The sequence below is a fragment of the Lycium barbarum genome, chromosome 11, assembly GCF_019175385.1.
Source record: "Lycium barbarum isolate Lr01 chromosome 11, ASM1917538v2, whole genome shotgun sequence".
NCBI classification, from domain to species: domain Eukaryota; kingdom Viridiplantae; phylum Streptophyta; class Magnoliopsida; order Solanales; family Solanaceae; genus Lycium; species Lycium barbarum.
In genome coordinates, this window is record NC_083347.1 from 16843383 (window position 1) to 16864750 (window position 21368).

Consider the following 21368-nt stretch of genomic DNA (forward strand, 5'->3'; position numbering starts at 1 on the left):
TGCTTTTCTCGCGATAAAATGAGAAATCTGTAGTTAATCCGTCGTTAATTAGCAACAGAATATGGTCTGTCGCTAATATTCCGTCACTAAACGCTGGTTTTTTAGTAGTGAGAGCTCGGGAACTGCAGTGGCAAAATTACTGGATTTCATGAGGCAATTGGTTGAAATATGGAATGTGAAACACAACGAGGAAGCAAAGAATACATTCACAAATATTAATAAAAAGTAACAAGAAAATATCAAGGATAATCAGGTATTAGCATGCCGTATGACCGTAAGATTTTCTTCTGTTGACTTATCTCCTCTTTTTTTCTGTCATATGTATAATATGTGTATATATGTTATATTTTTACAGTGTAATATCTGAATTACCTGTACGAATATAATTTTAATTGCAGGTACGAGCTTCCACTGAATTCCTACATACACTCACTGATGGTGCTAAGAAATTCAGAGTGTGCCTTCAAGCTAGGACGTGTAGTTGTGAAAGATTTCAACTAGATGAGATACCTTGTACGCATGCTATGGCTGCTATAGTGCATAGGCACCAACATGGAGAGGATTGTACTTCGACGTACTACAGTAATAAGAATTTCCGGAATGCATATGCAATTCCAGTTGAGCCTTTCCCATGCGAAAGTACATGGGATATACCAATTAATGTAAAAGAAGAGATTGTGTTGCCACCAAATTACAAAAGACTACCAGGAAGACCAACTACCAAAAGAATGAAACCATTCTACGAGGGAAAATTCAAGAAATCAACAGTAACGTGCAGTGGATGTGGTATAGAAGGTCACAATAAGAAGACTTGTAGCAATATTCCACAAGGGAATTAACAGTCGACAATGTTGTGATGTGTTTTTCTCAAGAAACTTATTACTGAGTACAATTTTAACACTGATAATATTGAAATTTGACTATCAACATTATGTTTTTGATTTTTGTTGGCTATAATAAAATCTTATTTTTTCTCTCTGCAATTTGTATGATTAGTGTATGAATACTATATGAAGTCAAGTATATTGAGTCCAGGAGGTTAAAATCTTATATTTTCTCTGCAAAGTGTATGATTTAGTATATGAATACTGTATGGTATGAGTATGATTATTGTATAGGGTACGATGCCATTACTCTCTTTTGCTCCCTCACTCCTTAAAATGATCAAACGACTTTGAGCTTTGGCATTAAATAAGCGTGAGAAGGAATTCCAATCAACTAGTTCAACGACCCTAGAGGGAATGAACGCATTAAGCTTGAAAGCATGAAATTCAGTTGCTTTGCATCACTACCGTTGCAATGACAGAGCTGTCTTTGAACATAGAATCCCAATTAAAGGAGTTCCAGGGGGAGATCTCTTCGCTAAAAACTCAATAAGCATGTATGTATCTAATTTTGGAAGACTTTTTTTTTTTTTTTTAAATATTATTATTATTGGGAAGTAATGTAACTGGTGCTCACTTGAAAGCGTGTTTACTTGTACTGCTCAACTGACATAGGTTACATGTTACAATCGTTCATGACCACAAAAAAAAAGGTACCCGTACAAATGGATCCAATCAGTACCAATCTTAGTCCACATGTAGTAATCTCATTCGCCTAATCCCATAAACATTAAAAATGAAAAAAAAAAATCCTTAAAAACAAAGGATAAGCCCTCACATCCAAACCTCACCCTCCATTTTTCTTTCCATTCTCCATTTTCCACATTGAAATGGAAAACAACAACAAGAACAACTCCATTCTCTAAAGCAACAACCAACACACTATTTGCACTTCCTTTTTCTTATCTTCTTCACCCTTTTGATTTGTAGTAATGGCAGCGGTTACTTCACTATCTTTCTCAGCGATTGCTCAATCGACTGAAAGGAAATCGTGTGTATCTTCATCTCGCGTTATTGATACATGTAGGTTTCGTTCCAATTTCTCATTTGATTCAGTCAATGTTCGATCTTCCAAATCTTCAACCTCTCGTTTTGTTGTTCATTGCATGTCCAGTTCAGCCTCAGGTAAGTTACTCATTGCTTCGAATTTTAATTAGAAAACAAAAATTACTAGCTGTTTTTAGTTTAGTTACTTGCGAGTTTCCTACCTCAACTATCATCAGGTGTTTGCGTTTTCTACCTGAACTATCACCGACTATTTATCAAAACACGCCTCAAAATTAATTTTGTCTAGTCAGCTTTGAGGTGTGTTTTGATAAATAGTTGGTGATAGTTCAGGTAGGAAACACAAGCACATGATGTTCAGGTAGGAAACTCGCAAAAAAGTGATCATTCAGGTGTGTTTTTGGTCATTATCTCAAAGTAAATTATATAGAACTAGCTATTTTCATTTATTTTTCTGTTAATTTAGTTATGTTGAGTGTCCATAGCTTATTGCATGATTGTGTGGAGGTGTAGTATGTGTAGTGTTACAATTGCTTAAAGAATTATGAAGGTCAACGATTTTATTAAGGAATTTAACATATAATTTGTGTAAGAATTGTTAGGCGAGCGTTGGGCGTTAGGCGTGTTTAGGGCTTAAGCTTCACAGGAACTAAGCCCGCACGTGAGCCCCGAGGCGTTTTGCTAGTGCTCCCCCCCCCCCCCCCCCCCCCCCACACCCCCCACAACCCCAGGGCGAATCCTGAAATTGCCTTTTATAACACTGTGTGCGTGTTCTCTAGCGTGATAGATAAGTTAAACACTTAAAAGATGTCACCTCTTTAATTATATTCATTTGCCTCAATAAGCCATTAAAACTTCCAATTGAGGCTAATGTGTATACTTAAAGGAGATGATATATTTTATGTGGTTTTAATAGACACTTGAGAAATTTGAACCGAAAGTGTCTAATAGGAACACTTTATTATGTGTTCAGATACTTAATTGAAACAAGACTTTATTCGAGCGTTTAAATGGAATTTGTTGGCAAGTATAAGGGGTTGTCTATGTGTTAAGCCAAAAAGTAAAACATATGGTAGCTTTTTTCATCTATGTTTCTGTTTTAGTTTAGTTGCCCAGCAAGTGTCTATAGCTAATTGCATGATTGTGTGCAGGTGTATGTATAATGTTACAATTGCTTAACTAAGTTCTTGCTAATATGACTACGTTTAGTCTTTATCTTTCAGCTTTTGATATGAAATGCATAATGGTTGAAGTTGGATCTAGTTATAGTGAAATGCAGATGATTGTTGGAATTACTTATATGTGATTTGAAGTATTGAGAATGATTTACTGTTATGTACTCACTGCATTTTGCTTTATATAACACTAAAAGTTCCAAAATGTTTTACATGAATTTAAATTAGTTAAACTATTCCTATTCTAAACTTTTGTGTGACGATTTCTCGATAAGACTAATTTTTAGCCTTTAATTCAATTATTACCAATACAGTTAGATTTCATTTGCTCCCTAATTAGCTAAGGAGATGATTTAATATACCTTTCGTGATGAAGTAATGCAGTGTAAATAAAATGACCTTACCTTTTCTAAAAGAATTTTCAAATATATATATTAGTCATGTAAATATATTAGACTCATGTAAATATATTAGACTCCATTTTTGGATTTATTAGACTCCATGTTCATCCAAATAACATCATCTAAAATGGAGAGGAGGGAGTACTATTTCTTGCTAATGAAGATTGAATTAACATGTCAAAGGAAAAAACATGGTATATTGAACTAACAGAGAAAATGAAGCCTTCTCTGGTTTAGTTCATCTGTTTGCATTTTTGGAACTATTTGTATTTTCTGTATTTACATTTTATTTAGTCTAATTTCTTTCTGGTTACTTATTCTGTTCTATCTTAGTGATTTTTCAAGTGTTTATTTTATATGGTAATGATGCAGCGTGTTGAATTGTTTCCAGATTTGCCAACTGTTGCTGACACTAAAATGAATTTCTTGACCGCTTACAAGCGTCCAATTCCAACTGTCTACAACACAGTGTTACAAGAGCTAATCGTGCAACAGCATTTGACAAGGTACAAGAAATCCTACCAATATGATCCCATCTTTGCGCTAGGTTTTGTTACTGTATATGATCAACTTATGGAGGGCTACCCAAGTGACGAGGATCGTGATGCCATCTTCAAAGCATATATAGAGGCACTAAAGGAGGATCCTATGCAATACAGGCATGTTTGATCCATCTCTTGCCACTTTTTGTTGCTTTTACTCCTTTTCTATTTTAGGGCACACGAATTATTAATTATAAGTGCTAGGCTGCTAACATTGAAACTTTGCTAACTAATGAGTTTTAACTTATCAAAAAAAAAAGATTTAAGGAAAGAGTTGAAGCATGACATGTCTTTATGTACAAGAAATAGAATTCCAGGAAGAGCCCGTCATCTTCCTCGTAGTGGCCAAAATTCAGTCTCTATCTTCTTGCTTTTGTTATTCTGTTAAGAGAAGTAAAATATTGTTCTAGAGTTTGCTCCATGTACTCCATGAAAGTTTAGGGCCGTGACCTAGAAGCAAGCATCTCCTATTTCATTAAAGAAGCCTTATCTAGTCTAACTGCAAGTCTTTGCCTTTGGAACAGAGAAGATGTTCAATCCTAGTAAATTTTTAAGAATTAAACCATGTAGCCTATGAACTAAGCAGATTATGTCTCTAACACCTTGAAGAGACAACAACAGTAATAATAATGCCCGGAGCAGAAAAAATCCAAGGACCATAATCTTTACTGACCAGAGGTAAAGGCACTAATTTTCCATTCAAATGGAAACTATCTGATTTTATTATATTAAAGTCAACCACAAAAACTCGAGCTTTAGAATTTTTGTAAAAAAGGCAGATGGTCAGATGAGGTGGCTATATTTTTTTTTTTTTTTTGAAACTGGTAATTGTGTAATCATCAGCATTTAGGACATGCTGGAGACCTTCAAAGGTGTTACAGCAGGAACATAAAAAAAAGAAATAGAAATATTTACAGAGATTTTAATAAATCTACAAACTGATTTATATCTTCTAATCCTATTTCTTTACACCAAAAGTAGAAAGATACTATACAATTCCATTTGACTTTCTGAAGGGAATTGGATCTATTTTCAAAACACCTATCATTCCTTTCCCTCCAAACTGTCCACCATATGCAGTGTGGGATTATCCTCCACCATTTCTTTTGACTCTTGCTGCCTCCCCTCTTCATCCAACAGCTAAGCAATTCTGCAGTGTGTTCAGGCATAGTCCATTGTGTCTCTGTTATGTTGAGAAACTAGGACCACAGTTGTGCAGTGAATTTGCAATGTAGAAATAGATGCTTGTTGGTTTCATGTGTTTCCTTGCACAAGAAACATCTGGAAACTATGATGGCACCTTTTCTCTTTAGAACTTCATGAGTTATACAAGCCCTCCTTGCCACCAACCATGTGAAGCATTTCACCTTGTTTGGAACTGGGCACTTCCATAAGTTTCTCCAAAGCTTTGGCTGCTCTCTATTCTGTTGATTACACTCCCTTTTGTAAGCCCTTTTTACTGAGAATTTCCCATCACTATTATGCTTCCATCTCAGGGTGTCTGGTTCATTGTTGGTGCCATTGAAATCACCAATTTTGCTTAACAGGTCGGCCACCCTTTCCACCTCCCAATCATTCAACAGTCTTCTGAAATTTAAGCACTCCACATCTCATCTATTGTGCTCTCTGGATTATTGCATAGAATAAACAAGTCTGGAAATATTTCCCTCAATGGAACTTGCTCCTTCCAAGAATCTTTCCAGAATTTTACTCTTTTTCCATCTCCTACAGTCATCTGCATATTACTTTCCATCTTGGGCCATAAAGCTCTGATTGTTTTTCATGCTCCAACACCATAAGTGCCAGTGCTCACTCTAGTACACCAAGGATTGAGTTCACCAAACTTGCACTTGATCACCTCTTTCCATAATGCATTCTCCTCACTGTTGTACCTCCATAGCCACTTCATCAACAGACAATTATTCTGTGCTTTCAAGTTTCTAATGCCCAATCCACCCCTTTCTTTACCTCTCATTGCTGTCTGCCATTTAACCAGATTATAACCTTTGCCCTCTCTGTAGCCATGCTGTAAGAACTCCCTTCTAAGTCTATCTAATTTCTTCTGAACATTGGAGGGTAAAGGAAATAATGACATTACATATGTGGGAAGAGAATCTAGAACAAAATTGATAAGAATAAGTCTTCCGCCTAGAGATAAGTATTGTGCCTTCCACTTTGCCAATTTCTTTTCTGTTTTCTCTACTATTCCATCCCAAATTTCCCCTGCTTTGTGTTTGCTGCCAAGAGGCATGCCTAGATAAGTTGTAGGCAAAATATCCACTCTACATCCTAAAATGAGAGCAAGAGTTTTTATGTTTGGTACCTTTTTTATTGAAAACAAACTGTTTTTTCCCCAATTTACCTGTGGCTATATTATGCTAAAATGAACCAACCAAGAAAATGCTGAAACTATGCTCCATTTATTTGAAACTTAATAATGTGAGAAGATATTCATTTTTCATTTAGATTTTTCCTGTGCATTACGTTTTAATTATCATGACCATCCAACGTAAGAAGGTAAGAACGTTTGGTGGATTTTCTTATTTTCTTTAGTCACATTTGTTATAGTCTTGAGTGGTAACTGAAATGTGTGCATGTGAGCGAAATGGATATTGATGATTCATATAGCCGAGTGCCAAGAGTTTGGGGTTGAGGCATAGATGTTGTTGCTGTTATTGTTGTAGTTGTCATAATCTTTTGTCTAACGTTGAGTAGATTTATCAAGCATGTACTTGCTCTAAAACTTTTTTTTTAATGATGTATGGCCTTTAATTCTTTCCTTTCTAGAGATTTCTAATTTTCCCAGCATGTTTATAGAGCTGATGCACAAAAATTAGAAGAATGGGCTCGTACTCAAAATGCCAGTACGCTAGTCGACTTTTCATCCAAAGATGGAGAAGTTGAAAATATTTTCAAAGATATTGCACAGAGAGCTGGAACCAAGGACAGTTTCTGCTACAGTCGATTATTTGCGGTTGGTCTCTTTCGCCTACTTGAGTTGGCAAATGTAACCGATCCTACCATCTTAGAAAAGGTATATATCATAATATTCTTATGTTTTGTATTTTACATGAACTTCCTGCTCATCTCTGTTTTTACTTGGATTACTTAAATCATCTAGAAACACCATAAGCACTCTGGTTTCTGTGTGAAGCTGTAACACTCTGGAAATAGTTATGATCAATGCATAATGGTATTTAGTGTCAGAAATAAGGTTACATGATCAGAACTTAGCCCATATCCGGGTGAGAAACATATAATTTCATTTTGGCTTTGCATAGCTAACTACTGGGTGGATTGGAAAAATGAAAAAGAAAGAAACTAAATAAAACAAAAACATATCAGTTTTTAAGTCAACTTCTCATCTTGGATAGAACTCTAAAAATCAGGAAACCTGGTTCACGTCAGAACACTGATGACACATATTTTCGCTTAGAGCTTCTCAAGAGTTGGGGCTAGAATCTAGATAGTCTTTTTTTGGATAAAGTAATTGATTCCCTTCATGGCAAGAATCTAGATATAGTTCTATCCTTGTCTTTTTGGTCATATTTGGTTGCCAGCCTCTATACTTTATTAACGCCAGGCTTAGAAAAACTACAGTATCATTCTGGCTGATATCGAACAGAGCAAAGGGAAGGATCGAAAACCAGTCAGAGAATTGGAGAGAAATTTCAGAAAGTAGGATCATGTCCCCTCACATTCCCCTTCCTGGCTAGACATTCTACATTGCCTAAAGTTAGACATGACCAGGCCACTAATTCAAACTCCTCCTCTCTTCTCATGAGTCTTAATTGATTTGATATTAATGTCTGTTAGTAGCAAAAGGACCAGTAGAGATATTCTTAGTTACTATTTGCTTCTGGTAATCCCAGCCATTACCAACAGCATTTCCCAACAAGACAGTTTGCTGCTAAAGCCTTCAAACTCATAGTCATCTCTTTGCGCCCTTCTGTGAAAGTTCAGTGGCAAACTTCTTTTTTTTTTTTTTGGGGGGGGGGGGGGGGGACGAAGTCTAAAGCCAATTCCCACTGTTTGATGCCCACCTTAAAACTCTCTGTTTTTTTGACTTTTTCAAAATCAAAGTTGAGTTTCTTAAAAGAGCAGAAGACTGGCCTTCAGCATGTGGATCACTTGAAGTTTGAGGTTTTGCTCAATATAGTTGGTTATGGATTGGGCAATTTGACATGAACACTTTAGTGATGAACTAAATTGATTTTAAAGGGATTATACCGAAAGGCATTCAAGCTCAACCAAGATCTCAGTGTTGCAATTTAGAGGGAGTTGGTAGACTTGACTTATTTTGGTTTATGATGAAAGAGAATTTGTGGCACTGTAGTAGAATCATTACCAATGGCACGCTGTGCGCCTAAGAGAGAATTCATTCTTACTTTTGACATTTTGTTAACTGAGTCACATCAATAATCCTTTTGGTTACCTTGCCCATTTAACTGTTTCTCTTTCTTCTTGACATTCACTTATTGAAAAAAAAATGAACATCCAGGAGTGCTAAGGATCACGCTAGAAGTAGATGTGAAGCAACAGATTCTTAAGAATAAGTGTGTAAAATCTTACGTGGTTGTTTTATGAAATATGGTAAAACTTAGACCTGTGTATTGTATGGACTAAAACTACAATTAACCATCAGGAACTGTATAAATATTACTTGAAAGAGCATTGAAATCATTTTTCCATAAAACTTGTTTATGCGCAAGTGTTAATCTGGTCAAAGGTATGAGTTCTCAGGAAATCTGTGAGAGAGAGAATTGATGGCAGTCGTCATAGAACAAGGAAAAGTTCATGGACTAATGGCCAACACTGTAAATTAGGAACTCTTTGTGTTGGTTTTGGTGCACGTTTCCTGAATGGATTTAACTAGTCCATGATACCCCTGTGATTGTACCAGAAATATCAGGCTTTAGTTAGTCTTTCACTTAGGTATGTGGATCTCCAGCCTTCAGGAGTGCTACTATCTCTGTCACTATAAATCATCTATCAAAGCTAGCATTCCTTGATTGCACTGACGAATCAACAAGTTTGTGATTGTTAGATGATGATATTCGTACAGAGTTACATCCATCACAAAAGAGGACAAAAAGGGAACAAAGAAAATTTCAAAATCATTTTTCTCATATACAACATTATACTCCATTAAGATGAAATTCAATGTCTCTCTGGACGAAAAGCAAGCAAGTTCCTTAATAGCGCCCATAGGCTAGGCTTCCTCCCGCGAGACTTATTTTGTCTCTTAACCTGCACTAGAAAGTAAAAGGTTTCAGTTAACCCTCTATGTATAGAGAGAATTAAATTGCCCTGTACTTTGCTGATTATAACATAACTGTTTTTTTACCTCTTCATGAAAATGATGTACGACAAGTAGGCTAATATGAAGACTCTCCTTTAGTTAGAGTTCCTTGTTGTACTCTTCATATGAGCTCTTTGGTAGTTAGGGTAGTTTTCAAGAGATTTGTGCTAGTAAGCAAAAAGAACAAAACCATTTAAACTTGAGATAAACTTGACGTTATTTGCCATTAAAAAGATCACTTGTTTGGATAATTGTATTAATGAAATGACAATGGACTTGCTTATTATCGGAGTAACTAGTGTAGCAGGTTCCCTGTATGTTCATGTATAGGCCATCCCCCTTTTTAGATGTTTATGCTCATGTATATTCGAACACACTTGGATGAGAATATCATTGTAACTTGTGGAATTGGCATGGCAGCTTTGTGCGGCACTCAATGTAAATAAGAAAAGTGTGGACCGGGACCTTGACGTTTATCGCAATTTGCTCTCCAAGCTGGTTCAGGCTAAAGAGTTGTTGAAGGAATACGTGGAAAGGTTAGAGTTCTTTCTTGGTTTTGACACTCTTCGGTATCCTTTCTCTTAACTGTTCCCTAAAAACTATTCAGCTGCTTTTTTCTCTAGCATGCTTCTTAGATAAGCTAACAAGGTTTTGTTCATCATAATCTGTTGAAATCCACGACTAATTCTCTTTTTTTTTCCCTACTTATAATCACACCTTGACCCCCCCCCCCCCCCCCCCCCCCAAGGAAAAAAACACTTGTTTTTGGCCTGTTTTTTCCCTCTCCATCTTTTACATTCTTCACATGTATTTTAGTATAGTGCAAATAGTCAATCAAGAACTTGTCTGGTGAAAATGCTTTTACCATTTTATCTCAATTTTATCATGTGTGTGTTATTTAGGGAGAAGAAAAAGAGAGGAGAAAGGGAAAGTCAGAAGGCCAATGAGACTGTGAGTAAATGTTTGGGAGACTACCAATATGCTGGGAGGTAAGGCAAATGTCATTTTGTCCTCCTGCTTGGACCTCATTGACTTGTTCGCTTTGAACAGTCCATGTATTATAGAGCTCAGTCTCCAAAACTCAGGCAAGTTATATTAGAAAATCAAAGTTAAGTTGAATGTTTTTTTACTACAGTAATTGAGATATACAGCAATGTTCATTATTTTCTGGTTAAACAGATTAGCTGTATTGTTGCAATTATCTCTAAATTATTAGATAAAGCCTCTCAGTAGTGACAAAAATCAAAGATTTGCTCTGCTCTCATTTTCGTTGGTTCTGCTTTTGTTTCAAGCTGTAAACATTGCTTTACAACTATCTTTATTCTTACCAGAGTACTGATAGATAGAGAGAGCTCTACAAGTGAGTGGTAAGTACTCATACTTACAGAAAGTTCGTGAACGTAAAAAAACAGTAGGATCTCCCACCCTATCCTCGAAGATTAGGGCCTTCAAGTATACTTCAAAGCACTTCGTTAGTAATTTGATTGAGGATTTTAAATTTTCATTTGTGTTTTCTAAAGGCACATTGTTCATCAAGCTAAGCAAAATCTTAGATTGTGCATTAGGAGTTAAACTTGTTAGTTGCTAAATTTATCCGCAATCTTCTTAAATCTTGAAATGTTACAAACGGCTACTTCAAAACATACATTTTCAGACTGTCCTGATTCCAGTAATATAGAAATTTCCCTTGACTGAACTTGCACTAAAATGTGGTCATACTTAAAGATCGGAACCAGTACAGTGCTTTAAGTCTAAACCAGATCACCCTCTTCCAATTTTTTAACATTTCCTCGGATCCTCCTGTCATTTAAATTGGAGTGATCTCTATTCTCAGTATTCTCCATTCAGATTTCACTTCTGTCCAAACAAAAAGGAATGATATTCCTGATCTGATCACTGTTGGTAGAGAATGCAAGTTTAAAAGCCATATAATATTCGGTTAAATAAAATTTGGCCTATAAAAAAGCTATAATGATGAAATCAAGCGCCTCCTTTATGATACACCAAGTCATTGAACTCGCTCCTTTACACCACAATTAGTCAGGAAATTTCTACGCAAAACTTCTAAAATATCTATTTCATTAAATTTGACATGGAGCCTCGTTTTGTCTACTATACAGCAAATGGAATATAGAGGTAATAGGAGAACTACTAGGAATTATGAAACTAACTGAGACTAGAAACATCAACCTCATCTGGAAATTTGAAAGTGTCTGCTGCCCCAAATTTTCGTCTTTCTTCATCGACAGAATTTTCATCATCGCTCTCATCCTCATCAGCCTCATGATTGAATTGACTTGAGGTATCATGTATGCTTTTGGCTCTGCAGTATTGGGTAGCAAGCATCTTAACTTGGCCCAGATGAGAAATTTCTACCACAACAGTGTCATCATTTTCTGGTAGGGGCTGCTTCCATGGTTCCCCATCAATCCTCATAAACGTATGCTCAGCTGAAGCTTTGTGAAACTCAAACCGGATTCGATGTGCCTACGAATAGTGAAATCGTAGTGGAAATAAGCAGCTAAAGTTTCAGCATAAATAGTAGGTGAGATTATAAGTACACATAAACTCTGTTTTCTCAGAAAAGATCTAACAAAGATGACCTCTCTGCCGAATAAACATTACAGGTCATGGTGGATATTTATTTTCTCAGGGCCATCAGCAATAATTTAGACAAATGATGCAACTATATTTTACTTTATTCCAAAAAAAGTTATGGGTCTTATGTTCTATTTGTTCAATTTTTTAATTTTGTTTTCTGGGCAACTCTATCGGCTCAACGTTTTTATCCTTCTTGCAATACTAAGACAATCACTAGTAGAAACAGAACTTGTCATTGGTCGACATACTGCATACATATACACGCAAATATTTGTAATAACCACAATTTGTTCCTAACCTGAGCAAGACGTGTCCCGTGTCCTTTTGGAGCAAGAAGGACCAATCCGTGCCAAGCATCTCTGAATCCAACAACCTCAAGAAGGCCATCGTCTACAAAAGGAGGAGTCAAGTCCCTCTGTCCATTAAAGAAATATATGCATGTCAGTATAGCTACACAATTAAGGAAACAGGAAAAATGGGCGGATTCGGGAAGAAGCTTGTTCCGATACATACATATCGACGTTTGTTGCTATTTGGTGTTCCCCAAGGATTTAGTCCACCGGAAAAGCTAGGCAAGTTGAGGCATACGATTGACCTGACACTGCATGTACAATTGGACGACGAAAAGAATAGTTACAACTCATAGGTAGTAGTTCTTCAGGAACCAACTTCATCAAGCATACAGATAGATAGCTCAGTAATGCAAACCAGCAATAGGTTACAGGAAAACAGCCAAAACATTCTATTTGAAAAATGATACAGAAAAGTAAATTGTCAAGTTGTCATCGAAGGTTCCTATACAAGTAACTAATAATACCTGGGATGGATGTGCAGGTCTTGCCATTCACCCTGCTTTTTCATTATTTTAACCTTGGTCAGTTGAGCTATGTTCCTGCAGTAAACAAATTAGCAGCCAACGGAGATCAGTAAATTCTCCTAAGTTGTACCATCATAAGAGATCATCATCAAATATTCAATCCAGAAGTAATGAACTTGAACCATCTTATGGCAGGAAAAATTCTTATTTTTCTCAATGTTTTGTTCAAATTTAATTCAATACTTGGCACAAATTATAAACGGGAAAAACACAGGTTGGACTTGGATACTAATGACAGCTGCAGAATTTGTAGTTATATTTTCCATCCCAAGTAAATAGTAATTGACATGGTTTATTACCGGGCAAGGGTAATAATCCAAGAGTTCATGTTTTCTCACATTTTCATGTATGTTGGAACAATCAACTTGCGTAAATTTAGTGTAGAAATTGCTAACGTATTGGCTAAATATTATATTGACAAACTACAAAAAAGGGAGTATCTCACTGAGTTACCAAGAGCAATCATCAAGTTCACATTTTCATGTTTCCGGCAAGAAGATCAAAGCAAATTTACATGGCTATTTAATGTCAGCACATAAGAACAAAGTACCATACACTGATGGAACAGATACAAAAAGTTTGTGCATAAAAACTACACTGCAAACTAACCTCGAAGAAGGATGAACGAGGGGGGCAAAAAACCATCCTTGTGTACATCCTAGCTTTAAATATGAACTCTGTGGAGCAACAAAAATTAGCATTAGGCATATTTCAGGAAATTCGAATCATTTATAGAATGTCAAGAGGCAAAATTACTTCATTTGAGCTATAGGATAGAGAAACCATAAGCATATATCACCTACTTCCCAGTTCCCTCAGTCAACGTATTTAAGAAAAGGAAAAATGAAACCAAATAGGATGGACCTTAATTAGTTTCTTAACCTTTTCTTCTTCCAGTCACCCATATTCTTAGCAATATGACTTCAGAACCAACCCATACTTATGTATTTATTGAAACATTAGCCTAGTAGACAATTTTAGAAGTGTCACCCATATTCTTAGCAATATGACTTCAGAACCAACCCATACTTATGTATTTATTGAAACATTAGCCTAGTAGACAATTTTAGAAGTGCTTAAGGCTTCAGGAATGAACCTGTTAGTTCGAGGAGATGTGGATAAACTAATTAAAGACAATAAGAAGCATTAGAAGCTTATCTGAGAAAACAGGGAGGGAATAACACGTTTTGCATAGTATTTACATAGATAGCACGTCGATTACTTGGTTTGCACAAGGATAGGATAAACTAGGTGCTATAGGAGGGTCTACGGCACATAAATCAAGATAAAAGTTGCACATGTATGAAGTTTTCTTTGATCTATCATATGTCTCATCTGTCTCAACAGCAGGGGATGTAAAGCCAGAGTTCCATTAGTCAAGTTTCCATAAGCTGCTGATACCAACACAAAGTTAACACTGGAAGCCATTTTACTTTTGGCCTTTGTGTGAAGGAACAGAGCCTATTATGCACTCACAAGATAATATGGAACACCGAAAATCTTGATCCCTGCTGTCAAGAACCAACCCTACATCTTCAACTTATCTGTTTTGCCACAGAAGTCAATAAATTGAGAGTAATTTTCTTTTCTTCTAGATAGAACGAAAAAAGGGTCCAAGAGCAAAAGACTAGGACAACTAACTTCAAATTGATATGCAAAGATTCAGATAAATAAACCAAAGAGAAGCTGTATCATCTTAATTTTTGTCATTCACTTTACTACCTGATTGACAAGTTGGTTTTTAAATTTGTCAGGGTTCATTTTTCGCTCTGAGTGAAATGCATAAGATACTTGTGCATCCATCCCTGTTAACAGAGAATTCGCATTAGATGTAGTACTAGATGACTCACAGCACAAGCAAAAAAATAACATCAGATCATAGTCTCTGCAGGTTAAAACTAAACGCATGGACATTTTGTTTATGTAATTATGTCTGGGAATTGTATGTTCCTAGCGGTCGTATTATTGTCATTCACGAAAATCAATTACTAATGCAGGCTTTTTACGACAAATTAAATTTTTCTTCTAGTAAATATCTATGGAGTCAATTGCACCCAACCTTCTATCAAGTTGAAATAATTTAGAGGACCTCCTTTTATTTAGAATTTAAACTATGAAAGAAATGGATGAGTGGAACAATCTCTAGAATGAAATTACTTGACTAAAATTTAATACAGGAATTAATATAAGAAAAGTATGGTTATCTTAAACACTTTAGTTGGCCAATTAAGTCAGAACTAAGAGTCAAACCAAGAATTGGCATGCACGAGGGGAAAATAAGAGACCGAACTCTGTAGAAGGATCTTATATCAATCATTTGCGCCTCGATTCCAAACTAGATGGGGTGGGCTAAATGAATCCTCTATTGGTTCCATTCTACAGGCTCATTTCGTTCCAAATTCATCTTTAAGGCAAACTAGATGTTTTCCAAATCTAGAGGTTCTAAATCCTACATTTTACTTTCTTGGACCTCATGTAAGTGTCATGTAAATGCACTAGTTCATAGATGTCATAATATGGTACTGAAGGTGTTAGAAGGGGGTTGGGGGGGAGTCAAAATTCCTAAAAAAGACGAGGTACAACTAAAATTATATGAAAGGTAAGTTGTTTCTAAAGATCTACAATCTCTCGGTTGCAGACGTAGCTTAGTACATAACAATGGAAGCAAACCATCCATATACGTATGAAAGCTAACATTTGATAAGCCCGTCCTCACACTTGTAAGTCCAATTTTAGGTCCACGTGTGAACCGTTGAATTTGGTTACACGCGTATGAGGGTGTTTTTTTTTTTTGACAATATAAAAAGAAAAAAAAATAGGAGGGTGTTGGAGATACATAATCAGGTATACAAAAAAATTCAGAGGAGTTTATAAAAATCTTGAACTATTAACTTATTGCCTTGGATGTTTGGATGCTTACATTATTTGTAATCATTTCTTGTAGGTATTGATTATCACATCCTACCCTATTCTATTTGATATTATTAAACTAGCCTGACATGAAGAAGTAAATGGCTATACAGAATTTAATTCCTAATCAGAAGAACATGAACTTACCCATGCTGAAGTAATTCCAGAAACCTCCACGGAATGTATGGAAACCTTCCTGTGTGGTTAAAAGAGGAGAGCAGTTATTCACTTTGAAACAGACCAAGCTAAGAAAATTGTAACTTGCAAAAGCCAGAAATTACGCATGCACACTGATAGTCATATGTACACATGCATATTGATAGACATATCCATATGTTCACTCTTCATTCTTAATCAAATGTGAATACATTTTGATATTGGAAGTGCCAAAATGGGAATTTTACCCGAATATGCCCCAATCTGGGCTTCATATGATTACCCAACTAACTACAAGTAAATACACAAGGAAACTCCTCTGTAAAGTAGTAAATGTACTGAATGCAGAAGCTGATACTTGTAAAAGATATACTGATTCTTTTACATATGTTTTACTCTTTCAAATAGCACTCAAATCAGAATGGTGAATCCTGCAGTTCTCTTTTCTCATAGAAGATTAGGCTTGAACAACTTTTTGCAATTAGAATATGTACTCCAAGTAATTAACAATAATGGTATCTCTATCCAACCATGTCAGTTTTGCCAATTTGAAGGCTCATTTATCTTTATATATGTGAAAAGGGCTGAAAGGCAAGTATTATATCAACTCCAATGATTGTTCACTGTTTCTGTGACACTATACAAGCAATTTTTTTACAATTACAGTGATGTTTTGGTTTATCTTTCCTTCAGAGCAAGAAAACTCATGCTGTAGAATATTCTTTAAAGTCAATGCTATTGTTGAAAGCCAAGAGTATCATAAAAATAATTAATAAATTATTAGCAAAGATTATGTCATAGTATTTTGGAATCCTATTCATGTCCTCCCATATAAGGTGCCTCTGTTGGATGTTATTAACAGCCAATTTCATTAGCAGAAGACTTAAAGGTGATACCTAAATTTATTATGGAGCAAGACTTACAGAAGCAGAACCAGGTTTAATATACTATCAGCAAAGACATATAACACAACAAAAAACTAGAAAAAAATTAATACAAGCGGCCAAGATCTTATGCAGATACAAAAGATGGAGCTAAACTATATGAAAGTGTGTGCTATTCATGATAGAGAAGACAAAATTTCTTTACACACAAAAGCACTAATAGATAAGGATGTTTTACCACATTCAGTTTGCTAGATGGAGAAACCCGGTGAAAGGCATGCAAAGAATGAGGCAATTCCAGCGGTGCAATAGGCTCACAAGGACCACCTTTTGGTGCTCTCATTCTCATAAGAATGTGCCAACTGCATAAAGCAAATTCTTTAATATCGGTTGGTTGAGAATGAGCATGTGCAATCGCAATATATATACCATAACAAGAGTATAGAATATAACAACAAATAGAAAATTTCGCAAAACTTGAACTTCCAATTGTTTTGGAAGAGTTTAGTATGGTTGTGTACAATGAAAAAGGCATTTAAATCGACACAAAAATTTGTTTTCATGTTAAGATAGGTCAATTATCACAAGAAATAGAATATGTAAAAATCTGTTTCCTTTACCAATATTGCATGCTAAGCACAAAAAGTTGATGTATATAGCAATCTTTTGCAATCTTTTCTTCACTGCAGAGTTTAGATTATTAAAACCAGTAAAACGGAGAGATTGCACCTTAAGAGCATGTTATGCTGCTCTCTTTAACTGTAAACTAAAGCTTTCATAACTATATCAACCAAACTATAATACTCCTTGACTTAGCTAGAGACCAGAAAAATATTGTCCAATTTTCTTGAAAAGATAGATCTTTTAGGAAGATCCACATAGTATTACAGAAAAAGATATAGTTACATTGGGCCCATTTTTCGCATTTGTTGTTATGTTTTATTTCTCTACTTTTGATTCAGAAAAAAGATACTCCCTCCGTCCCAATTTATGTGGCACCATTTGACTTGGCACGGAGTTAAGAAAGAAATGAAGACTTTTGAAATGTGTGGTCCAAAACAAGCCTTATATAAATGTGTGGCTGGAAATCTCATAAAGTTAAATTGTTTCTTAATATAGAAGAAAGGTGACATTCTTTTTGGGACAGACCAAAAAGGATATGGTGCCACATAAATTGGGACAAAAGGGAGTAATAGTTTATAGTGTAATGAGACCTCTAGTGTCTGCACTTAGATTAACTATACATTACAAGCTCTCATCTTTAATGTAAAAACAAGATCTTCAATTTAAGATAGACGATACATTCAGCTTGTACCACTGACAAGAAGTTTGAACAAAGAAATGAAACTTGATCGTCAAGGGATCAAAAGTAAATTGACAATATCTCAGACAGGCCACAATATCACATATGAACTAACAAAATAACCTGTCCATCTTCATTTCCTTTGCATTCATTACTTGCTTCAAAAATGAGATGACGGAGTTAAGGTCGGTCCCCGGATTCTTCTTTCCCTGTCAATCACCAAAACTGCACATCACATAAAGTATCTTTCTCACCTGAAGGCACACTAACTAATGTATTATAGAAAACAAAAGACTTTTACTCTAGCTCCTAACTAATAAATGAACATGTTTATGAGTAGGTTTTTTTTTTTTTTTTTTTTTTTTGTACGCACAGATTCCATGTTGTTTATAGATAATTTTGACATAGTATAAGCAAAACTAGGAAACAAATCGCATAGCAAGACACCAGGCAGGCAAACTGAGAGCTTTTGCTCCAGCATACTGAGAGCTTCAATTTACAGGAAAATATATCCTGCACAAATCTAGTGAGTCAACAGTTTCTGCCACAGATCCATACCCAGCCAAAAGCAAATGGAAGGTTATTTCCAGTTCCCAAAGGCACTGTCGCAATTGGAGGTGGCTGAGATAGTTTGAGATCAGATACAACTCCTAAAAGCCAGCCAGCCGTGCCATCTCCACCTGCAACCTAATATATAATTCAACGTCAGTACTTTGTGCTGGAAAATAATCATCTGGCCCTCTGGCGAAGTTATGAGAAAACCTGTTAAAATCACGAACCAACTCAAAGAATTCGACTCACGATTATTCTCATTCTCTCTTCAATATCGGCAGCAAATTGATCACCATTACTCTTGAGCATTTCTATATTCAAATACAGTCTACGTAAAACACTATCAGGAGCTTCTCCTCCCAAATCAAAAACCTGAAAAGTTATACAATAAAAGAATTATATAGAAGAGAAACTATAAGTGCGTGTTCGCAAAACAGTTACTTTGTTTAACCTCAGGATTGGAGAAAATGAGACGCAAGAAAAAACTCCCTCCGTCCCATAATACTTGTCATGTTTCATTTTTTGAGAGTCAAACTAGATTAACTTTGACTAGCATTTTAAGATATATTTTTTCACCATATTGATATGAGACAAATAATTGTAACTTATAGTACTTTTCGTGTAATTTTTAAAAATCTAAATTGTGATTTTAAGATATTGACTTAATCTGATCCAATTTAGCTCCAAAGATTAGTCAAATTAACTCTCACGAAGCGAAACATGACAATTAATATGGGACACGGAGTTATCTTGTGCATTTATTTCTTTTGCCTTATGTGAATCAAGGAAAACAGCTTAAGTTACCTGATATTTGTTAAGAAGATGTCGAAATGTACGAAGAAGTTGTCCTCCAAGTTGACCTCCACTTTTAGAGTTGATGAACACTAGCACAGGGCATGCAGGTACATCAGGTAGACGTATACTGTTGCTTGAAGCATCCGGTGCAAGTATATATGTAGGAATATAGAAGTCTCTATGGATGTTGGCACTTTGCTCGGACTCAGAATCCGCCATTAACTCTAACTGCAGCCCCATTAACAAATAAATTACTCAAAAATAAGCAAAACACAAAAAGAAAAAAAGTACACACAAACACATATAAGGTGAAAATGAAGGACAATAGATGACAGTACTTGCCATTAACTTTAAGAGATAATGGTCAGAAACACAACTAGAGTATCACTTTTTTGTGAATTTCGTACTGAAAACTGTGAAGTGTTTGTTTTTCCTGCCTGAACTATCAACAACTATTTATCAAAACACTCCTCGAACTTAATGAGTCAACTTCCATGTGGACGAAATTTTCTGCGCAAATTAAGTTGTCACGCGCCTTTTGGCGATTGTATTCAAAACACTTGGCCTACTCAGCTTCGAGGTGTGTTTTGATAAATAGTTGCTGATAGTTCAGGTAGTAAACACAAACACCTGATAGTTTATCAGGTAGAAAACTCGCAAAAAAGTGATGTGTTTTGGCAAGTAAAGACTCCAAAAACACAGAATTATGGAAAATTACTCTGTTCAAAAGCCGTAAGAGGATTTTTAACAAATATTTATCCTGCATAAAACACTGATTCCTCATATCGACTAGTCAAACTTGTACATTCAAAACATAATCAGTTGCCTAACATTCACTTTGACTTTCATAATTACATTTCTATAGGCAATTCAGATAGGAAACGACGATCAACAAGGAACTCAATCAAATTCGAATATATTAAAGGTTGCTTTAATGATTAAAACAGTAAAAGGAATAAAGCAAAACAGAAGAATTACCTGAGAAAGGAAAGTATATGGATAAAGCTACGTATGTAGATATTCTGTAGAATCAGAAACAAACGTATTTCAACAGTAAAGGACTTTTGTGCGAAATTCGGGATCTATAAAAGGGGAACTTTAAGACGCGTGATGGCGCCGTGTGGGAGTTGATTGACTGATTCGTTGAAATTTATAATATCACATTCACATGGCCTTTAAGATATATACTGAAATGAACATTATAATTAATGACTTTTATGAGTCTACCTGCCCTCTTGAGGAAGTTGTTAGGGTGCTTTCCTTTTTGCAGGTAAGTTGGTTGTCTCCATTATGACATTTCCCCACTCCCCTTTTTGTTCTTTTATAGTCACGATTTTATGCCTCTTCTGTTCAAAGTTTTGCTTTGTTTCCAAGGCGCCAACGGAAAAAGAAAAAAAAAAAGGTAGTTGGACTTGAGACAAATGAGAGCGTTTTTTTTTTGAGACTCAACAGTCAGAACTCGGAAATTCACTCCTCTAAGTTACCTCACATCACATCACTCCTAATCCATTTGCCTGCTCTTTCTTTGTCATTTCTAATGATGCTGGTATTTGCAACGTAATAACTTACTGACACGTGATATTTAGAGCCCGTTTGGCTGCACTTAAAAAAAAACAGCTTATAAGATTAAGTTGGGCAGCCTAACTTATTTTTTTCATTTTTTTGCACGGATTGCCCTTCTTTTGGGGTGGTCTTTAAATTTTGCCCCTCATATTTGTGTTCTTTAAATTTTGCCCTTCGCTTGGATACCTGAGGTTCTGGGTTCGAATCCCGCTCAGGCATAAAATAAAAAAATAATTTCGCAAGGCAGGGCTGGGGGAGTGTATGCCGGATCCGGCATACAATCCTTAAGGAAAAACTAAAGTTATGCCGGAGGGGGCAGACTTTGCCTTGAGACATATATTTTTTTTTTTTAACTTTTCAAGGCAAACTTTTAATTATGCCTTAAGGAAAAGTTTCGCCTTATGAGGCATATTTTTAG

The 21368-nt window shown here is 35.7% G+C and overlaps 3 protein-coding genes across 7 annotated transcripts; 2 read left to right on the plus strand and 1 right to left on the minus strand.

Annotated features, from left to right (window-relative positions):
- Positions 1 to 268: 268 nt before the first annotated feature.
- LOC132619492 (uncharacterized) lies at positions 269 to 839 on the plus strand. The gene is made up of 2 exons (XM_060334385.1): positions 269 to 274; positions 399 to 839. The coding sequence occupies exons 1-2, from the start codon at positions 269 to 271 to the stop codon at positions 837 to 839; spliced, it is 447 nt and encodes a 148-aa protein (XP_060190368.1).
- Positions 840 to 1658: 819 nt separating this feature from the next.
- LOC132616845 (protein THYLAKOID FORMATION1, chloroplastic) lies at positions 1659 to 10573 on the plus strand. Its single transcript, XM_060331575.1, has 5 exons — positions 1659 to 2009; positions 3857 to 4124; positions 6825 to 7041; positions 9730 to 9845; positions 10212 to 10573. The coding sequence occupies exons 1-5, from the start codon at positions 1817 to 1819 to the stop codon at positions 10300 to 10302; spliced, it is 885 nt and encodes a 294-aa protein (XP_060187558.1). The 5' UTR covers positions 1659 to 1816; the 3' UTR covers positions 10303 to 10573.
- Positions 9153 to 20769, minus strand: LOC132616843 (diacylglycerol kinase 1-like). Of its 5 annotated transcripts, none has more exons than XM_060331574.1 (14): positions 20106 to 20306; positions 19397 to 19615; positions 18842 to 18964; positions 18599 to 18727; positions 18164 to 18249; positions 16976 to 17099; positions 15845 to 15893; positions 14510 to 14592; positions 13397 to 13464; positions 12728 to 12802; positions 12424 to 12511; positions 12209 to 12325; positions 11500 to 11796; positions 9153 to 9257 (listed from the first exon to the last, which is right to left on the minus strand). In XM_060331574.1, the coding sequence occupies exons 1-14, from the start codon at positions 20169 to 20171 to the stop codon at positions 9168 to 9170; spliced, it is 1614 nt and encodes a 537-aa protein (XP_060187557.1). In that variant the 5' UTR covers positions 20172 to 20306; the 3' UTR covers positions 9153 to 9167. The 5 variants fall into 5 exon arrangements, with proteins under 5 accessions (XP_060187557.1, XP_060187555.1, XP_060187556.1 ...); XM_060331572.1 differs by lacking the exons at positions 9153 to 9257; positions 20106 to 20306 and adding exons at positions 20366 to 20409; positions 20615 to 20723 and having other exon boundaries at positions 11285 to 11796; XM_060331573.1 differs by lacking the exons at positions 9153 to 9257; positions 20106 to 20306 and adding an exon at positions 20615 to 20769 and having other exon boundaries at positions 11285 to 11796.
- Positions 20770 to 21368: the final 599 nt, after the last annotated feature.